At 43.2% G+C, this 22017-nt stretch overlaps 1 protein-coding gene across 2 annotated transcripts; it reads right to left on the reverse strand.

The window, feature by feature from the left end:
• Positions 1 to 3168: 3168 nt before the first annotated feature.
• Positions 3169 to 21966, reverse strand: PPM1F (protein phosphatase, Mg2+/Mn2+ dependent 1F). Of its 2 annotated transcripts, XR_006170576.1 has the most exons (8): positions 21791 to 21966; positions 15374 to 15507; positions 14059 to 14258; positions 13248 to 13436; positions 11976 to 12119; positions 11599 to 11692; positions 10358 to 11030; positions 3169 to 4261 (listed from the first exon to the last, which is right to left on the reverse strand). XR_006170576.1 is itself a non-coding variant. In XM_042828924.1 (7 exons), the coding sequence occupies exons 1-7, from the start codon at positions 21964 to 21966 to the stop codon at positions 10657 to 10659; spliced, it is 1311 nt and encodes a 436-aa protein (XP_042684858.1). In that variant the 3' UTR covers positions 3169 to 10656. The 2 variants fall into 2 exon arrangements, 1 of the variants encoding a protein (XP_042684858.1); XM_042828924.1 differs by having other exon boundaries at positions 3169 to 11030.
• Between the last annotated feature and the right edge of the window lie 51 nt (positions 21967 to 22017).

The raw sequence follows: 22017 nt of genomic DNA on the forward strand, positions 1-22017 counted from the left end.
TCCATTGTTGCGCTGTTGTTTTTCTTTCGCTATGCTGACACCAGAACTTGCTTTTGTATTCAACTAAAAGAAAGGTCTCTTAGATAGACTGATAAGCACACACACACAGATATCTTTTATATTTCATATAAGGAGAAACACAATGACTTTTTTTTTTTAAATCTCATCTAAGAGATGCAAAGAAGAACATTATTCTAACACACTGTTGTTTCACCCCACCCCCTGTGCGAATTACTTCTCTCCTGGCTTTTTGCACTCTCCCCAGATTACTGCTGTTGGCCATGGTGCAGGACAGGCTGCATCCCAGCCTGAACCAACTACTTGAATTTTAGCCAGCAAGGAAACAAAACAGAGAATTGGTGTCAGAATCACTGCAACTTCTGAAAAGACGTGCAGTTGGAAAGAAGGCGTTACAGTGCAAAGAATTTTTTTCTGGCTCAGCTTTGCAGCGCTATCTGCAATACGATGGGAATGACACGGCGCGCCGCGGGCTCCCTCGCGCAGCTCCCGGTGCAGAGCAGCGTCACGTATCTTCTATGCCCCTTGTTTCGCAATGGCCAAAGGAAAGAGTGAGCCCTCTAGAGGCAGAAACACAAAGCCCTGGAAGAGCGCTCAGATACCAGCAGGTCACCAGACGGGTCTACGTCACTCACGAGGACTCCGAAACCACCGATTTGTGCAGAAAAGCCAGGCTGGACAGGAGAAGATTACAAGCTATTTCCTGGAAGTGCTTACTCTACAGCCCAGAATGCGCGGAAAGTCAAGGTTGTTCTTTTCCTTACTGTTTGTGCAATCTTTTTCAGAGTATACAGGACATCCACCAAACTGAAAATTCAAGTACTGTAGCCAGGCTGGCCCACCACAGCATAGTTAGGATTTTTCTTCTAGGCTACACAAAATACTTGTTTTTGCCTTATTATATGCCTCGAGCACACAATGAACTCTTTCATACATACAGCAAGCAGGTTTGCATTTGTCAAGGCATGTTCAAAATATTTCTTTCAAAGAGCCACTTCTGAGTGCCTGATAACAGCTGCAGATTTAAATATTTTCTTATTCTAATGAGAACTTAAGATTCTTTCCAAACAGCTCAACATAGTAACGGGAGAATGTGGCAAACACAAACTACAGAACTTTTAAGCTGGAGTTAAAAAGTATTAAAAGGCATCTGCCAAGACCTTAGGAGCTAAGGCCCTGTCCAACCTGTCCACCTCCCACCAATATTCCCCACTAACCCACATTCCTCAGTACAACATCTAAACGTTTCTTGAACACCTCCAGGGATGGTGACTCCACACTCCCTGCGCAGCTCATTGCAGCACCTGACCTCTCTTCTGGAGAAGTTCTTCCAACGTCCAGCCTGAATCTCCCCTGGCACAACTGGAGGCCATTCCCTCTCATCTTATCACTAGTTACGTGGGAGAAGAGGCCAGCCCCCACCTCACCACAACCTCCCTTCAGGTAGTTGTAGAGTGATAAGATCTCCGCCTGCATCTTGATCCAGATGCAGGGAAATTTTTGTCTGGTGCTTGACTGTGAATAGAAATGTAGAATCTCCTGCCTTCCTTCAGGAAATCCCGCATCTCTTCAAGTTCTTCTAGGCTGTGATGAAACACTGTTGCTCATTCTGCTTCCCAGGGGTAGGGAACAGGCAATTCCAGACTGATCTGGTAGAGCTGAAGAATTGATTTCTGCTTAGCAAATCCCAGTAACGTTTCCTAAAGAGCCGAGATGACAGTCAGTACTAGTGAAGGTCAGCTGATCTGCTCTGCAAAGAGTGAGTAGCTCTCATTTGTAACAACTGGGCTCTAATACAGGCTGGTATGGTAACATCTGCCCCATCAACACCGTTTCTTCAGTACTTCCTACAGCCTGGAAAACGAGCTGCAGGAGGTTTTTCTGCAATTGACTGCAGAGAAACATTCATTAAATGGGAATGGTTAAAAGGGACATAATCATTATTGCTTGGTCAAACAACTGGTGGGGATAATGCTTCTGTGTCATGAGATGTATATGTAGATGCATTGAATCTCAATTGACATCCAAGATTAACTTAATATAGCTTTAAATCAGTTTTACATTCATTTTCATGGGCTCATTGGTTGTTTTGTATTAAAATCCACCAGCAGTGGAGTACTGTGGACAATGGTATTCCAGAGCAGAGGGTTGGCTATGAGCTCCATTTTGAACACATGATCTATTGGAGATACTACTTCTCTGAGACTATTACAAGGTGCATTTTCACAGGCATTCTTACTAAGAAAATACTTTAAAAAAATAGAAAACCCAACATTCAGAACCACGAAATGGAAGGCGTTTTCAGGAGATCTAAGGTCTGATCTGAAGTATTGTCAAGCATGCCCACAGCACTTCAAACAGAATCTACTCAATACTTACTTTTGTATTTCAAGAAGTACCTTATCTGCTGCTTTGCTCTGATACAGCATCCTGGTCTCTTACTAGACTTCATTTTCCTTCTTTACTAACACAAATACAATTGCATTTAGGCAAACTGCCTAAAAGGCTGCATACTTCAGATTCCCATGAGTTGTTTCAGATTAGCAAGTGTTATCACTGTCCTGCTGTCCTTACATCTTCCTTTCCTGAGGAAATGAAAACCAGCACTTCAGAAACCATAACAGATTATAGAGCTCCAAGCTGTTCTTATACTTTGGAAGTTATCTCGGTACTGTAGTAAGTTAATCCTACATGCTTTCAGATCATTTCTTTAACAAGTAGACAAGTAAGCAACAAACTGTTACTTTCTCTTCTGAAACAGGGGTTTTCTGATCCTTATCCCATGACTGTAGGACATTAGGTAGTAGGCCAAACTTACCTCGCACTACTACTGTTGTTAGCTGCTAAGAAAAACAAAAGAAAAACAAAAGAAAAGGGACCAACAAATTAAGGTACACAGGTGATTTCTACGATGGCTTTAGTAGCATCATGTTTTCAAGTAAGCATCCTCTGTGATCCTCAGGCTTATTTCCTTCTAGTACTTCTGCTAGTCTCTCCTCCTGTAAAGACCCCATGGAAGAAAGGACTTGGTGATGATCATCAGTATGACAGAAAGATCCTTCAAAGATAATGCAATATGACCACTGTGCATCGAGCTACTTGAAGGATAAAAATGAAAAAAATACACTGAAGAAAAGAAACAAACGACACTTGAAATCAGTATGCTTTATTAACACTTCAGAAACATCAAATCCCACAGCAGAGTTCTTCTCCTCGCTTGTTTCCAGTCACTGCTTTGAAGCGATTTCTTGACATATGCAAGTAGATACATGAGGCACTGTGTGAATACAAAAGTGACAATACAAAAAAACCCCAACAATTAAACCTCACGCCATACATACATACAAATATATATAAAACATGGTAATGTAGCATAATACACACAAGCGCTGTTAGAACAGTTTGTATAAACAAACACACGATACGCACAGCACGTAATGATCAATGACAACAGGTTTCTGACCTGTGTGCAGAACCACTCAGTTTAAATAAAGTTTTAAGATACTAGAAACTGGTTAAGTCACAGCTTATAGAATCTGCTGTGCTGCAGCTTTTCTGCTCTGTGTCACAAGTGCAGATTAATATACAAAATAAATAAAGACTACAGCTCTACAACACTTGCTTAACAGCTCCTACTTCAAATTCACTGGCCATTTCACTTTCATTCAAGGTTCATTAGCCAACACAGTGGCAAGAAATGTGCCTAAAGCAACAGTTCTGCTTGTGGACTATTTTAATACTGATAAGGACATGTTTGTGTGTCAGCAGGAGTACTTACTTAGAAGTTCAATTTCTAAATAAGCGAAGGATTGAAGCTATAATAGGGCAGATGTTGAGGAGGTACTCTGACAGAGAGGTTGGTTAACCATGTGCCATGCTGCAGTTACCAGCCTGTGTGCTAAACCAACTAGGGCAGGAAACAGAGAGCACTGAAGCAGTGGAGAAACTCAGAAGCCTCCTTTAAACACAGTGCAAAGGGTGCAGCCTGCAACAGCCTGCAAGAGCAGAAACCAGAGACTAGAAAGTCTCTCAAGCCCTGCATCTGGGACAAGAGCTACTCTTACCTGAAAAAAAGCTCAATTATTCCTAGGAAATAGCACGCAAATAGCAGGATTTTCTTCTTAACCAGCCAGTACTGGGCAATGCCAAAAGTACGAGTTGTTCTAGTCTCATACCTTCCTAGCTGACATGGTACCTTCTATACTCTTGGTGTTGCAGGCCTCCAAAGATCAGACCACATTCACTATAACACAGATGAAATTAAAATTATAAAAAGGCAATCAAATTGATTTAACAGCCAATATTGTTTTTTGATTAAGCAGTGGTTTTCTGGGAGGGGGACAAGGCAGTGGAGGACTGACACTGGAAGAGGCTGTAAGAGGTAGAAGAAAAGGAAAACTGGGAAGGAAGATAGCAGGACTGGCTTTCAGAAGAGGAAGTAAGAAATGCAATATCCTTTTTTGTCAATGTAAAGTTTTAACCCACAACAAAATAAACATCTGTCTATTACTAAACAGGATGTCCTGCAAAAACACTGAAGGTGAGGAAAAAAAGAAATACAAGACAGCAGGATTCATCATCCAGTGTTTAGTAGAATGTCTTTTAACACTAGAAAGAGCAACATGAGGAAGAGGAGCTGCTGCATCTCATTTCCTGAAAACGTCCCCTTAAGGTCTCTCTAGTTTCTCTTTGCCTTTACACATCCAAAAGAAACAATCATCCCTTACATAAACGGATAAACACTTCCTACTGGGAGCAACGATCACACCTTCAAGGTCCATCTGCTAAAGCGACAAACCCTCCATGTGCCGAAGGCACTGCCACATAGATGATAATAAATCAGGAAGTGATCCACTAGATCATGGTTTTTGTGCATGGATACCCAGAAACATTTCATCTCTGCTGTGTTCATTACTCGATATATTAATATCTCATGGGAATCAGGCTAATCGTTTAGAATACAATCACTGAATATTCTCTCCAGTAGAGTGGTCACAAACCCCAGATAAATGTAACTTTCTAAGCAGCTGAATATTTTTTCTCTCTTCAGACTAAAAAGCACGTAAGACACGAAACCCTGACTGAGAGGAGTTTGTTAACAAAATAAAGCAAAATACTACAAAGCAGCCAAATTCGTCTGCTGAGGTTTTAAGCTGACAGTCCACAGCAAACTCTCCTGGGTTGTTACTGCACTGTTTGCATTCCAAGAAGCTTGAAAACATTTATTTCCCTATTGATTTTCTCCTCTTCTATTTGACAAAAGCTGCACCTTCTATGCTGCCAACACAGCTGTCTTTTCTTTATCTTTGTGTCTACCAGCAGCAGTGTGCTCTGCTTGGAAAACACACTGAAGCACCAACACCGAGACACCCAGGGGAGGGCTCGTCCTGCTCGGGCTCCAGCCTAGTGGGTCACACAACAAAGACGTAAGCAGTTCTCTGTGCGGTTTTGGCTTCTTGTTTTATTTGGAAATAGAAGGTTACGACAAGAGTCTACCAGCTTATTTTAAGGTATTTTGAGAAGTGTCTACGACAGATACGTGTTCAGCTGTTTCCATTTGATTACTTTTCAGCTGATGTGGCTGAAATCAACAGAAATAAGTACCTACAATAAGATCCAATGAACTTATTAGAAACAAGCACATCTTGAGCACAAAGCGGTGGGCTTCGCTCTTAGAGCTGCCAGTGCTATGAAGCAGTCCCACAGAAGGGCTGGCTGTTCTGGTGGCTAGATTCAGGGAAGCAGGGAGGATCAGCCTCATGGTTTAGGTGCTGTCAGTTTAGGTTGGCAGAAAAATTAATCATTTTTCAGCACAACTGCAAACATGCCATAAACTTGTTTAGAAAGAATACACAAATGCTGTAGATGAGGAAGTTTAGCGCTCATTACAAAGCTTTTCTCCCTCTTCAGCCCTTCCTGAACCGCATTCTGGTTTTCAGGAATTGTCTGCTCCTCAAAAAAGGGAAACGTCCCAGTGGGATTTTGTCTGACAGCACAGGCCCAATTGCACAACAGACAGCACATGAAGTCTCTGCAATCTGCTCAGTTGTGGCTAATATTTGCCCCACCTTCTCCTTTAAGAGTTTGCTTGATACTTCAGTACTATGAGAACAGACTTATACCATATCTGGTGCCGTGTGTTACGTATCTGCATCCACAAGAATCCCAGTAAGCTAAATAACGAGCACAAACAAAGAGCAGAGCTGCAATCTTACTTCAGGCTTCAAGCAGCTCAACTAGCTGACTCTCTATGAATGGAAGGTATTTGCTGGTTCCTTAAAGACATGGTCTCTCATGCAGCACTGTTTAGAAATGCATATGTTCCTCAGCCACTTGTTTTGGAAGCACATTTTGTTTGTTTTTAAAGATTGCTGGGACAGAAGTTTCACCCCCAGACAGCTGCTTTAAGCTATCAACAGAGAGCAGGTTTTCCATAGCAGACAGCTAACTTCTCTCCAGAATTCGGAAAGCAAGAGAAGCACTTTTACAAATACTCAACAACAACCAAAAAGGACATTCCATTGGCTTTTCATGACAAAAAGCTAATAGCACTGGAAATGCTTTTAAAAACAGCAATATCTCTTCTGACTTTGAATTGAGATAAGTGTCTATTAAACACCATTAAAGTCATCACTGTGATTAACATGATTCAATCGCCAGCTCTGCCCAATTACTCATCCTGGGAGAGCTCACCAGCAGCACCACTTCGTTAGCACGCTTCACATCCTTACTCATGGCAGCAGCTGCAGTGACTGAACGCACCCAATGCCCCCTCTTAGCAGTACTTTACATGCGAAGACATCTTAAAACTGAATTTGGTGGCATTAACTTCCAAGACAGCACTGAGGGGTCAGAGTAACTCACTCAGGATGCTTTCACTGTGATCCCTTCCTTGACTGTTTGAAGCCAGAGCTACCACGTCTCAGTTTTGCCTTTTTAATGCCTGTGTTTCCAATCCTTTCAAGCACTAGTACTTCACGCCAAAGAACTGACGTGTGCGGCTTTATATTCCAGCCCACTTCCTTTTTAAAATAGGCATTAATAATACTTAAATGCATTCCTCTCTATTTTTCACCCCTCCATCACTTACAGGGTGGATTTTACTTAATCTCTCTCAGTTCAAAAAAATCTTCCTGCCTTTCTATCTTCTGTATTAGGAAGAAAAACAAAGAAAAAAAAAGTAATCTTTAAAACTGTAATCTCATCTGTGTCAGACCAAGACTTCATTATTCCAGGTACATTTCTTTGCCAGAGAGGGCCGGGTAGGAAAGGAAAGAAAGGTGGAAGTGTGAATTACCCATAATCAAAAGAGACATTGTATACCCACTAAGCAGGATGGCTAAAGCCAGTTTTCAACCAAGCACAATGTGAGAATATAAGCACGCTGCGTTTCAAAGATTCTGGCTCCTCTCAGGGGCAGCTTTCTAGGACTGCGTGCTAAAAATGCAGCACACAGCCAGCTGAAATCTAGTAAAATATGAAAACAATTTTTCATTGAACATTTGTCTTGAATGCTTCAGCTAATTTCTACAGCTTCAGAGATGTTGGCAAGACTCAAGTATTGGTTTTGATGCACGTTCATCAGCAAACCAGGAGGCAAACTGTCAACTGGTGGACAAGCATTAATATACTGTTGTATCATTGAGTACACTGGTAAGGCCTAGAGAGCTGAGATCATTTCCTCACTCGAATTACATAACATTTTTATGTGTTGAAACCAAGAGAGTGAACAAAAATTAAATAAGAAAGCAAATCAAACCCACCGCCTGAAATCCAGGGATTTTTGAGAGGGATGATACGAGAAGCTGCAGGCGTAGCACTGTGAATTAAAAAACAAGCAAACAAAAACACACAACCCTAAAATACCAAACGTAGCACCCTCTGTATTTTGCCCATAGCGTGGACTATCTTCTGCTAGAGCACCGCTCCACTGCTGGCACTCCTTGTAACAGTGCTGTGCATTACAGCTGCTGGCTTCTAGAGGTGATATTAACATCACAAGTGAAAGAATGCATAATTTCTCTCCTAAAGCACAGCTTGAGAATTCGGTTTCTGATTACTGCAGACAGCTTTCTAAGAGGTGCATTTTACTTAGCCTCCAATAAAACAGACAGACAAACCAGCTCCAAATTCGACTGGATATTCTCACACAGCTGTAAGTACACATTGGAATACTTTGTTTCTACAGTATGGTAAATCTTCACCAAGAGATTGAAATGAAAGGATCATTTCTGAGAGTTTGACTTGTTCAGCCCCCCATCCCCCATGTTTTGGGAAACTTGACCAATTTCAGAGTGAACCATATCACGAACTTAGCAAAATGTCACACCTCCCTTCATGAATGGAACAGCTTCCTCTTCACCTGACAGCTATGAAATCAAACAATTCTGTATTATTCTTTCTATACTAATAAGAACTTTGTTTCCAAGACACCAAGAGGCACAGCGGTCATCAGAATTTAGCATGACTCTGAATATCTAGGTCAGAAATCATAGCGATGGGAGATGGCAAATCCAAAGTGACTATGTTATGCAAGACAGAAGGCTTCCTGAACTAAAGCAGGCTCATAGAAAAATTAACACCTACCCTACTGGGTTACCCTCACAGAAAAAAGTCACGTATTTTAGGTCAGTAAAATGTAGGATGGGGAAGTGGTTACAACCTTGTTGGAAAAGCTACTGTTGTTGCACAGCAAAACAACAAAGGCCGAGCTGCTACAGGGATGGCAGCTCACAGAAGAGTTACTGTGTTAAACGCTACCATCGTCCCTAATAACCCAACAAAGGCTGCAGTCACTCGAGGACCGCACTGCCCACACCAGCTGATGGTGCAGAGACAGCACAGACAGAAACAGCTCTACTGTTCTTTGTTCAGCCATCTCAACTCTTCTAGCTAAAATTTCCTCCCATAGAGACATTACTTTTCAACACATTTTGATCCACAGCACTGACATACTGCAACATCATGTGCTTCTAAGTTAGGCATACAATCTTGCTGCCAGATGTAAAGCACTTCTTGTTTAGGTATAGAAATTACTAACACATTTGCCATTGAGCCTTCAGATCTTGTTGAGTTCTGCCAGTCAGGCTAGCAAAGCAGGAGCAAACACGGCCAGGGGCTCTAGTGTGTAATGGATCTAGCAGTTGCAAAACAAAACACACATTCATTAAGGACTCTTTCATCATTACCTTAGCTTCACATCTCCTTAAAAAGTTATTTAGATTCCCAAAGTCCAAGAAATATGGCAAAATCAATCATCTAGTAACAAAAAACGATCACTGAAACGTTTCTAGTTTATGTTACCAAATTTTTTTCTGAAAGTTGTATTTCTTTTTAAATGAAATGAAATTAAATGAGATCAGATTATTACTTCACGATTACCTAGCCAGAGCTTTATGCATGGGGCAGGGGTAAGTCACAGTAAGTACTGTGAAGCTTATGTCATGTGTTATGCAATTTGGCAACAACAAACGAGACGTTTTCTTGAAACCCTGTTCCCACTAAAATCATTAATAAAAGTGAAAGAGTTAAGTGCATCACACATTAATATTAATGAAATAAAGTCACATTTTAAAAACACTATAAACTGGCTCATCAGAGCATGATGAGAAGCCAGCAATCCTTGTGTGAAATATTTAAGGCACTTGAGGACAGTCAGTTTTTAAAACCAGGTAATAAAGATGCCATTTTAAAATTCTAATTTAAATAAAACATAACAAAATAAAGTAACACTGCAAAGAAAAAAAAAAAAAAATCTTCCACTCTAAGTTTCAGAAGCTAAAATAAAAATCGCATTTGTTACAGAACACAGAAAAATGGTAGAAACAGAACATATTTAACAAGCACACAAACTTCGTAAAGATCTCTCAAATACAGCAATACGGTTCCTTTCTTTCCAGGCTGCCAGACAGCCAATAAACATTTTTGTTAGAAATAATCCAGTGCAGTTAAATACTGGATTCCAGTTTATTAACCGTAGCATCCCAGGAAGTAGCTTGGGATGTTGCTTTTTTGCTCTGCCACTGGAGCATTCAGCTCCATTTTCCCATCTCCATACGCACAAAATTAAATGTTTCTGCCTGAAGAAAGAGGCAATATCGTTCTCTTAACATCATCTTTGGTACAAAACAAAAGTAACCTACATAGCATAATGGTGTGCTATCAAGCCTGTTCCTACAAACTATGCCAAGTAACAACCTTTTCTTTCATGATAGCTTCTCTACTCCCAGTTCCCAAAGCAATATCACAAATGGAACACAGAGCACTCTTTTGAAGCATTACTTCAAATTTTCACTTAGAATTCACAAATGGTGGATCTCACCCACTAGCTTATACATACACTTTTTGCCACCCCAGGGCAGAAGGATATGGCAGCAGTCCTGGGACATGTTTTAGAATTCCACTCCCACAGACAAGAGAGCTGTACGAATCTCCATGGCTCTCCAGAGTTTTTCAAATGGAGGGAAAGAGAAAGAAAAGACAAATGGGAACTCGGTAAAAGGAGACTTTCCTTTTTGTTAAATGTTTGTCCATTTGTCATTTTCCCTGACGCATTTTGCCTATTGTATTAGAGGCTTACTTCAGTGGAAAGCAGTTCCTTAAGCAAACTTTTAAACCTTCTGGATTAAGCAGATTTTGTCACTGTGTGGCTGCTGCCTCACAGCTGAGGAAATTAAAGGGTGAGCTCCGAGCATCATCCCCAGTCTCAAGGCTCTTAGCGTCTCTGAGACAGTCTGCCAAGATGTCCTGTGGATCCCTCAAGAACACCACTAGAACAGTAATGTTGTCATTGGATCCATTTTCCTTCGCAGCAGCCACCAGTCTTTCTGCTGCTTTGAGACCCACTCCTTTGGTTTGCATTAAATGATCTAGGACTAAGTCTACAACCTCATGTGGCTTGACAGCATCAAAGAATCCATCACAGGCTAGAAGCAAGTAATCTTCAGAACCAGTCAGGTCAAACGAATCTCCATCTGCATCACCAGAGATGTAAGGCTTTTGACACACATCACCTAAGACAAATGATCAAAACAAAGGCTTCGTTACTTCAAATACGAACAGTTCTTCACCCATAATTGCTTTTAGTGCCCCAGAGGACAGACAGATCATACTCCAGACATATCTGATACTGGACTGGAACAGTGAAAAATAGTGAATTCAAGGTAGAACACAGCAATCTGATTTAAAAGTTGTACCCAAGAGTGAATAAAAAATACAACAGATATTTAAACACAAAGAAGCCTGGATAAACATTTTTTACTTCTTCCACTTGAACACAAGAAATACCCTTAAGTTTGTTGTAGAACAATGGAGAACAGTGTCAGAAACCTTCAAGAAGCCAAGGGTTTAAATACTTTGGAATGTCATGTCCAGTATGTAAAACAGAACAGCATACCATGCTCATGGTAAAAGCAGTAAGACTAGATAGATATAAACTATTTTAAAAGTTACATAGACATAGTCTAACCTCATGGCAAAGTGGTTCACTATTTGAACAACACTGAGCAAAATGTCACTTAGTTATACAGTCTCAGGTGGTACATTCTAATAAAGCTTGATCTGAACTGTGCTGAGGCTTACCAATTGCTCTGGAAACAGCCAAAGTGCCATTAACCCGCCAGCAGTCCATGTAGGTTACACATCCACCCAGAGCCTCAATACGTGCTCTCTCATCCTGAAAAACAGCAAAATACACATTTTATACCAAGTGTCTTTTGGAAAAATAGTCTGCATAGGAACTTCAGTTAAGACTACCAGTACCATCAGCACTTTCAAGGCGTCATGGAGCAGAGATTGCCTTTTTGTAACACAGGAGTGGATGGAATCATCATTCTCAAAAACCTACTGCACTACAGAAAGTATGCGGATCATGAAACTCAACGCTTGGCTCCAAAAGGTTTCAGAGAGATTCTGACAGCACACGCAAAAGGAAAAACAAATCAAAGATTCAGACTTACTTCTCTCTCTGGTTTGTGAGGTTCCATTAATGTCACAGCATTTCCTTGCTGCACAAGCATTACCTGCGAGTCCCCTAGCCATGCTATGTGTAGCTTGTTCCCTACAATCAATGCAGATACACCTGTTGTGCCACTCCGCAGCCTCTACAGAAGGAAAAAGATGTGTTAGGTGAATATCCAACAAATAGGTTACATAGCTGTATAATCAATGGATATTAAGATGTTGCAATCACAAAATACACAAGAGAGTTAGGCAAAGTAGATTATGATAACAAAAGAGAATAAATGGAAGGCTTACCCTTATGGTGGGCTCACCACAAAACACCAGAAGGAGGGATCTCCAGAAGAGATCCTTCCCCACTGGCAGCCAGCTCTTCAATAGGTCTAGGAGAGGTGCAGCCTGGCTCCACCCCTTCCGGCAGCACAGGTGAATTGAATTGCCTTCACCTGTGCTCCTCTGCCTGACTCATGGCTCGCCTCAGGTGATCAATCAGAGGTTCAGGCCGTGACTCAGCAGTTCCCATACACACAGCAAAACTACAAACTTATATTTAATAAAACTTAAATGCAGTGCAGTAGACCTGTGATCATAATTCAAGTACATTTTAAAAGGTACTACATATATATCAGATGCATAAAGATCTACACAGATACCCGTGAAATAAACTATTTATTCCAGTATGCAGATAGTTCATACTGCCTTTTTCATTATCTTCCCTCTCTGCTATTAGTTCCAAAACTGATCAGTTACTGCTGTAACAAGAGTTCTCACTACCAGCACTATTATAATAAACCATCCTTCCTTTCTGTAGATTTGACAAAAAAAAATATTCATCATACCAACTCGATTCAATGCAGATCAATACTTGAAGAGCCTGTTCTAGGTCATTCTTACAATTACAGAATACACTTTTATCTTACTGTCACCTGTTACGTTAAAGGTAGGAAAAATGAGGAAGAAGATGAAATCTCTTTTGAGGTAAGGAGTAGGACAATGGAACCTAGAGACTGCCTAATTCAAGCAGAGAGCAATGTTCTCTCAAATAACTGGTTGTTTAGAACACTTATTGCTTATTTTTGATCACCCACATGCAAGCACTGCCATTTCGCTTTTCCTCAAAAGAGAAATAATTTGATCAAACAGTTTCATGCAGCATTATTTAATAAATAATTCAAAGATACTATAGTGACAGAATTTTCTGGATAATACCATGTTGTCCAACAGTTCTTACTGTTATTTGAATACAAGGGAATTAACCTCTACCCACTCACCTCTCTTTTAGCTTTGAAAAGAAACATTTCATCTGTCTTCTGGAAAGAGCATTTCAAGGCCTCAGCTGGATTCTTAACAATCTCCTGGTGCAGCCCCACATTTACATGTAAATGTGTTGCTGAATAATTGGCAGCATCCACTCCACCATGGCCATCAAATATCGCAAAGTAAGCACGATCGATGTCATCCTTTTCCGGGGAGGAAGAAAAAGGAAGAAATATAAATGTTCAAAAATAAAATAGCTCCTACAGCAGTAACAGCAAGCAATGTTCTGTTCTGGGCTTTCTTCCATATGATGTTGCATAGGTAAGGACAATTTAAGCCAGTTAAGCCACGTGCAAAATGGATGAAGTGGGTACTCCGCAGGGGAATTACTTTTCTTTAGTAGATCTCAGTAATTTAACATCCTAAAATTCTAGAATTGAAACAGTACAGAGTTAATTATGTAGTTCTACTCCAGCTTTCTTTATTGGCATTTGTTCTTGTTTAACTCCTCTTTTTTTTTTTTTAATTAAAACACATAATTTACCTCAGTCAGAAAAACACCACACCTCCAGCAACGTAGTGACAGATAACTTTCAATATTTCCACAACGCTTACGACAGTCACTAGGTCCTTCTTTATCAGGGCATTAGTTAGGTTAATCAGCCCCTAGCAGACAAAGTAGGTACTTGCTCCAGCACAGACATGATAAATACCTTATGGCAGCAAATCCTCACCATTTCACATGTCACATATCACTAGACCACTGTGCTTATTGCAACATTGAAAAACTAATAAACTGCTCTCCCCAGCGCTGTCCAGACTTACTGCTAAGCCAAACAGCTGATTGAACTCCATGAGGATAACATGGCGGTCCTCCATTTTCCGTCGAGTGTTACGGATGGCATGGGTGGAAACAAGCAGGAAACGCTTCAGTGGTCTCAGCGGTGGCGACTGCTTCTGGCATTCAAAGCAGACATCCCGAAGTCTGTTAAAGAAGCAGCGCTGCAGCGACTCTCCGTCCAGCACTGACAGCACAAAGACAAAACAGAAAGTCGTGCCCCATCATTTACCCTGTCTTTCCTTCAAGTGTCTTTCCTTAGAGCTACATGCACGCACTCAGCACTCTGCCCCTACAAGCTCTGCAAGGCTCCAGAGAATCACATGAAAGGCGACAATACTGGAAAACAGTGTAACGTTCAGGATAAGGAAAGGTTCGGGTACTTCATGGCTCTCATTCAAAAATGGGTTTATCACAGAAGTGACTACATTAAAAAGTAATCCCAACAGGATCCAAAAAAATCTGTCTGTCAAACGAGACACAAATGGTAAGTGAAACACACCACGTTTGGTGGTAGAAGTGCATTCCTATTCAAAAAGAAAAATAAAAAACAGATCAAGTAGGCAGAAAATCCAACCAACTGGATAACAGATTGTTCTCTTGGATACAAGCACTGAAATACCATTAGCCAGACATCGGGTTATGTCCTACTGAACCACTTCCACTACAACAACAAGAAAGTGTAAGAGTAAGCTTTGTTGAGGTCAATAGCTCAACTCATAGCCAAGCAGAGCAGATTCAAATTTTAAGCTGCTGTTTTTATCTTTTTAAACACATGGGGCTGTAAAAGCTGAAGGGACAGAAAAGAACCTGCAACTTTCCTGCTTTGTCATGACAGAGCAGAAAATGTAAAGACCCACTGAGCATAGTGCAAAAAGCTCCAGACAGACACTCAAATCCATTTCTGGATTGGTCCCAAAGATCAATTTATCCAAATTTACTGTTCATCAGACTGAATGATTTGATTTTTGGCATTGTGTGAGAAGTTCTCAACTAACTAATTCAGGAAGCACTGCAGACACGTTCACTTGTTAATTATTTTTGGAAAGACAAACTCTCTTCCCTTTCCAGAAAACCAACTCTTGCAACGAGTCCAGGGCTCCAGACAGCACATTTGTATCTTGCCCACAAAACCAGCGTCACTACCTTTCTTCCCACAAATACCTGGCAGGGGCAAATAAAGTTCTGTTCAGTGCTGCTCACCAGACAGTCTAACCAGATATTCTGGGAAATGTTTCAAAACACTGAAGTATTCCAACAGACAGCCTCTGAGAAAACCACAGAAGGAGAAAGTATACTTACAGGTGAATCTTTCCTCCTCGCCTTCTCCTTGTCTTTCCACACTTTCCCTCTTAAATTTAGTCAAGTCTGTTCGGAGAACTTCATCAACTGCAGTGTGGATCACTGATGCTGCAAGGAGTGGCGAAACACCTCTGCTGGTAACAAAAGGAAGGGAAAGAAGAACAGTATTAGTTTAGACTGAACTACAGCCTCACTGTTTATGACTGTTGACCTCAACTCAGAATTAAGAGCATGTACTCAATCAACAATTTCAACTTTATTAGTAAACGAGCAGAACAAATCATGTTTGATATTTATTCGTATAAATGCTTAGAAAGATCTTCAGTTAGACAAACACCTTCTCAAGAAGGCAAAGAGGAGGAAGCACATGAATCACGTTCTCAAACCGCTGCCTCATGCTTCAGCCGCAGATGGTATCCCATACTCTTGAGCCCTCAGATGGGAATGGCTACCTTCAGCTCTGGGCTCTGAGCACAAACCTGCTGTTGGGACTCACTATGCAACAGTTCCTGTTTGCAGCTAACTGCCTCACCGCAGGCAGGAGCAGGAGGTTCCCAAAAAGGTTACTTTGGACTCCAATTCCCTTCCCTCCAAGAGGAAAGCCACGCTCAGTACTAACCTAAAAAACTCTTCACACTCAGTTTGTTCTGACTGGAAGGTCTCCAAAGAAACCCTTCTCCAAGGAAAAAGGTGCAAAGGGCGATACTGGAAAATGACTCCTATATTCACTCTACTCCTGTGGCTGATGCTAACAGTTACAGCACATGACATCCATTCCAGACATTTTTTATGGGCACAATGAAAAATAAGCAGACATTCATATTAAGAACTTTATCTTTTGTTCATGGGGTGTTTGATGCCCACAAAGCAACAAATTATGCAAACAAAGCAAATAACACCTTAAGGTATCTGCAGCAAATCAAGGACAAGATGTTGTTCTGCCAGAAAACATTGGCCAGCTGGGGAATAAGAACTGGTGGGAGCAACTGGCTCTGCAGAGGTTCAACGCAGACAAGAGGCAGAAGAGCTGGGGGAAGACTGTGAGCTTTCAGATCCCTGTGACAACAATCCGAAACGTATTTTGCCATTGTTTCTGAAAGACAGGCTCTGTCATATTCTCACAGCCACATATGAGCACCTCCCATGGCAGCAAACAGAAAGCACTGTGCTAGTCAGCAGGTTGCTAACAGAAGCATTTTTTATGCTGTGCAATGATGGCCTACTTTAATGAGTCATTTCAGTACTTCAGATAGATGGCAACAAGTTTGCAGTTGTTGCAGCACTACCTGCAGTCATCCCACATCGTGGGAAGCCAGAAATTTGGTCTATTAAAAAAGAAAAAAAGACTAATACGTTTTGAAGAGACACTTTCTTTCCTACAAAGCCCTGGCCTGCTGTACTGGGTCCCAAAGAAGACCCTTAACCAAAAGGCAACGTACTTAATGCCATAATTCACAAGCCCCGTAAAAACTCTTTGTACAGGAAGCCTGCAACAAAGAAAAGGTTTACAAGTTATTATGTCACATCCTTCAACTTTGTCCAGATGCCACCCAGTTTATTAGAAGGAAATTCAGAGATTCCTCAATACTGATACATCTCATTGAGCTTTACTTCCTACATATTTTCTCTTTGTCCATCTCCACAGTTTTGCAAATCTAAAAAAGAAAAAGGCTGCTTACTGAGAATCTGTTTGCTCTACAGAACCAATGCAGCTGGTTCGCATGGACCAGCAGAAGACAACGGTTAAAAAAAATCATGATCCTGCCCATCTAGTCAAACCTCAGCTCTGGACAGAACACATCCCCTGATTATTTTGTAAGCTCTCAGTGTTAGTGCTACCAGTGTAATCCTGCTTTTTAATAAAGCTCGGGTAAATGGGGCTCCAGGGCAATGCTGTTTTCCATTCAGCTTAGATGTTTACTAGTTTTAAACTCAGCCCCTAAAGCTGAGCTTCAAGAGCTAACAAAATACATAATCAAAGATGAGTAAGAACTGCTTCTTCGGTGTAGAGCCCAAGGTCTCACTTGGCAGGAGAATGGCTGGGAGCAGAGGCAGTACCTATGGCAACCACTGCAGAAGCAGAAGCCCACTGCAGTTACAATAAGAAATCTCAGTGCTTTTTCTGTAAGCAAAGACTGTCACTTCTTGTCAAAATCCTTTCAAAGCAGTCCAGGACACCCTGCTGACAGGCTGAACCAAGCACAGTTCAGTTTTCATGAATCAGAAGAACTACTGTAGTTGCTTCCTAAGTGACCATGTTGGGAGGAAGAGGGAAGTCAGTGGGGTATGTTTCATGGAAGGAAGCAACATCCTCTTAAAAGCCTTAGGAGAAATACGACAACACCATTTCTGTGACACACGCAACTCTAATTACGTAGCCTCAGCCCACACGGGCTGGTGGTAAACAGCCTGAGAATTCCTCTGCTACAGGCTATTTCTTTGCCGACAAAAAGGGTGTGTTTTGACCACAGTAAAAATTTAGACGAAAATTAATGCATGTTGTAACAGTGGAGATGAAGCACTGTAGCTTCAATGCCAGCTGAAATCAGAACACCAGTGGCTGTGGCACAGAGTTCATATCCTCCAGCTACTCCACGGTAAAATATGAGCCTCATTTTAAAGACTTGAGAATAGACAAAAGCATTAAGAGTAAAGCCTCAGCTCCGACTACGTTTCTTTCAGAGGCCTGCAAACACACACAGGCCTTCTGTCATGCTCTGTGCCTGCAGCTTGTGGCAGTTTTGAGAAAGCAGCATTCTGCAACAGATGGCAGGCTCCAAACAGCTGCTCTTGGAGCAGAGCAGCAAGCTCTGCATGATCCAGTGCAGGGTGCTACGAGCCTCATAGGGACAGACCGAGCACCCAAGGCTTACACAAAGCCTGCGGAATGTTTTCCCCTTTTCTTGGAAGGAAAATAATTCACATTCCCCAACATGCTCTATTCCACTCTATTCCACAGCCACATCAGGAGTCTCTTTATGAGAACAAGAACAAGAGCTCGCTAACTGCAGTGGCTATGTCTGAAGACCACTTGCCACTTTTCACAGAAAAAAAAGAGTTACAGATGAAATATTAAAGGGCTGCCACTGCACAATCCTCCTTTCAGTGTATCTATATAATCAGATATATATACACACACAAAAGCTATAGAGAGAGGTAGGTGTAGGCTGTGTGACGAAGAGATGTTAAATCTGCCATCAAACGCTTCTAGCTTCAGGCAGCAGCAGTAGGGAAGACCTATTTTTGCTCCTATTGGTAGCTGTAACACCAGAAGAGCACATACAGTACAGCTCTGCCACTGAAGCAAAAGTTTGGCACTGCAGACTCGGTGTGTTTATAGCACATTACAACTGCATCAGCAAAGCATTTTTAATGCAGATCTGCAAATGCCAGCAGCTCTCTAGCAGGTCTCTGATGCTGCTGAAATAACATCAGGTCATAAGATCTCCCGATAAACAATAGTTGCTTGTATTCAGTATTTTCTCCCCAGTCTGTGACTTTAATTTCTTTCCTCCAGATACAGAATAATAGAATGGCTTGGGCTTGAAGGGACCTCAAGGATCATCAAGCTCCAACCCCCCTGTGGCATGCAGGGCCACCACCCTCCAGATCTGGCACTAGCTCAGGCTGTCCAGGACCCCATCCAAGCTGGTCTTGAACACCTGCAGGGACAGAGCACCCACAACATCTCCATGCAGCCTGTTCCAGTACCTCACCACTTTCTCTGAAGAGCTTCCCCCTGACATCCAATCTAAATCTTCCCTCCTTAAGCTTAAAACCACTCTCCCTTGTCCTGTTGCTATCTACCTGAAGAAAAAAGTTCATTCCTTTCCTTTTTTATAATTGCCTTTTAAAGGCTGCCGTGAGAACTCCTCACAGCCTTGTTTTCTCCAGGCTGAATAAGCCCAGCTCCCTCAGCCTGCATTCATAGTGGAGGTGCTCCAAACTCTCATCATTGTTGCAGCCCTCCTCTGGACCCTCTCCAACAGCTCCCTGTCTGCTATTTTGGAGGCCTCAGTTGCAACACAGAACAAGCTGGTTTTGACCATCACCCAAAATTCCTAGACTCTATTTGTTAATAATTTACAAAATCAACTAGTAAGCAGCAAAAGCACTACATGCCTCTTGTGCATTGATCTCATCAAGGTTTCCAACCATAACACTATGAACCATGAACAAATGCGCACACCGGTGGTTCCTGAAAACAGGCAATCCTGATAATCCACACTTGCTTTCACAGCTGAGCACAACTGGTCCCATGAAAAGCGGAAAGTTTGTTGGTAGGTGTTCACACAAAGCAAATGGATCACTGAGATCATGAACACGTTCCTAGCAAAGAGCAGTACTCTGAGCATCACAGTAACATACGCTGTCCAAAACCAAGAGTGAGAAAGTAAGCGTGGGGTGATTCATTAAATGCTGGGTCAGTAACAGTGCTCAGAGAGGAGGATAATAAAGGTTGCTCTTAGGAGAGATTGAGTAAATCAGACACAAGACAAATCCCTGCCCCAGCTTCACGTGAACATCACATAAAAACGTTAAAATATCAGAATTGCAAAATTAAGAGTTCTAAAAGCAGAGAACTGCTGAAAACAAATACACCAGGGCTATGCCTCAGGTGTAAGCATTACAGTGCAAAGCACAAAGACAGAGAACAGGATGCTGAGGCAGCTAAGAGACGAAACACGGCAAATGCTTCAGGAAGGGCCACAGCGGAAAGCTGCAGCTCACAGCTGTTATTGCAGTGAACTCTGCTCAAACAGGAAGCCTGCTGGAAACCCACATTGTTCTTTCGCTGTGTCATGGGATGGTCTTCAGCTTCCACCAAGGCAAAGGAAACATTTCTGTATTCCTGCTAAGATTACATCTCGTGTTCTGTTTCAGTACAGGACAGTAAAATTTTAGGTTAATTTCTAAATGTTTGGAAATAATTAAATTCTCATTCACATCGATCCATTTTCACAGGTTGTGGTAAGGCATGCTCTTAGCCAGAAGAGTATTAATAAAAATTCTGCAAAACAAGAGGATTGCTTTGCCCAGTTCCTAAGAGTTCTATGTAAGTATTTAACTCTGTATGAGGCAGGCACTTCCTTGATTTAAATTATCCGAAGTAGAAGTATCTGCAAAGATTCAGTAGATAAGACATTAAACCTGGTCAGGAAGCAAAAGCGTTGCCTGTCTCACAGTGCCAGCTACATTTGCAGAAGATAGTTAGAATAATTCATTTTAGATTAGCAAAGACAAGCAAGAGGGTCAGCTCCAGACACCCGGCTCTTCCATGCAAGCCAAGTGTGCAGCCTTAGGGATACCGGTGTGGTAGGACAGTCCAGCCAAGACCAGCAATGTACTCTACAGTCTTCCAACTGCTGCAGGGCCTGGAGCCATCGTGCTGCATGGGAAGGGTGGTCTTCTTCTCTGGCTCGACTGAAAATTCGAGCCTTCAGCTCAGTCAGTAACTGCGACGTTATGGTCAGAGTTGCGTAAGAACGCTACCCTTTGGTATTTCTGTTTTCCAAGTCCCTTTTGTGAGAAGGAGCATAAGTAAGTCGATCTTTACATTTTCATTCTGTTTCGCTTTCTTTAGCCACCTCCCCCTTTGCTTACACTTTCCCTGCCAGCTTCAGGAGCCCCACTAAGCAGGCTGCCTGCTCGGCGCTGCAGGGCAGGTATGCGAGCAATGCAGCTCTGACAGGGCAGGCTGCGCCCTGTAAACAGAACAGCGACAGGTGAGGTGAAAGTATCGCAAGAGCAGCGCTCTCCCTGTTCTCGCTTCTTAACGCAGGTGAGTAACTCAGAAACACCACTGCAACCGCCGCTGCGGTTTGAAGAACGCAGCCTGCATCTCCGCAGCCCCGTTCTGCTCGCGGCGGGCAGGCGGCTCCGCGAGGCGCTGAGGGCCGGCAGCCCCGCACGGCTCGGCGCACCGAGTGCCGGTCCTGCTTCGTGTGGAGCGATTCGGTCACGGCACAGCCGAGGAACACCGACCGTTCTCCTCCCAAACAAATGAAAACGTTCAAACAAAAAGTTCAGTTTGGACGCGTTTGTCGCCCTCGGGTTTAAGCGGGCCACTCAGCGGAGCGGCACCACGGCGCACAGCTGCCACGGCGAACCGCCCGCCGCCTCCGGCCGCGACAGGACGCCCAGCACTCACAGCCGGCGCGGCCGAACCGAGGCACAGAGAACGGAGCCGGCCTCCCGTCCCCTCCCCTCCCGGCCCCGCCGAGCCGGACGCGGTCAGGCCGCGCCGCGCCGCGCCGCCCCTCCAGGGCCGGGAACCGCACCGCGAGGCCTCGCCCGGCCGAGTCCCGGCGCCGCAGCGCCCCGCGGGGTCCGGCCGAGGCCCGGAGGCGGCTGCGCTCCCTCAGGGCTTTTGAGGAGAGGCACCGCCCGCCCCGCCCCGCCCCGCCCGGCGCTCACCTGCCGCCCAGGAGGTTCCCCGCCAACTCGGCCAGCGCGCCCGGCGCCTCGGCCTCGCTCAGGGCGCCGCTCCACGCCGAGCTCCACGGCAGCGGCTCCCCCGGGCCCAGAGCGGACGGGAAGTCCCTGAGGAAGGAGCCGAGGGGAGCCCCGGCAGCCTCCGCTTCCAGCGCCATGGCGGCGCCGCGCTGACGGCCGCGAGCGCCGAGGGGCTGCGGGGAGGGGAG

The sequence above is a fragment of the Centrocercus urophasianus genome, unplaced genomic scaffold (assembly GCF_019232065.1).
Source record: "Centrocercus urophasianus isolate 14NV4802_14NV808 unplaced genomic scaffold, USGS_Curo_1.0 seq_30, whole genome shotgun sequence".
Lineage (NCBI taxonomy): Eukaryota > Metazoa > Chordata > Aves > Galliformes > Phasianidae > Centrocercus > Centrocercus urophasianus.

Coding starts and splice junctions, on each gene's coding strand:
- PPM1F (XM_042828924.1), bottom strand. CDS start 21,966: ATGGCGCTGGAAGCGGAGGCTGCCGGGGCTCCCCTCGGCTCCTTCCTC. Junction 14,259..15,373: donor CGAGGAGGAAAGATTCACCT/GTAAGTATACTT, acceptor TTGTGCTGTCAG/TGCTGGACGGAGAGTCGCTG. Junction 12,120..13,247: donor TTTTCAAAGCTAAAAGAGAG/GTGAGTGGGTAG, acceptor TTCCTTCTGTAG/AGGCTGCGGAGTGGCACAAC.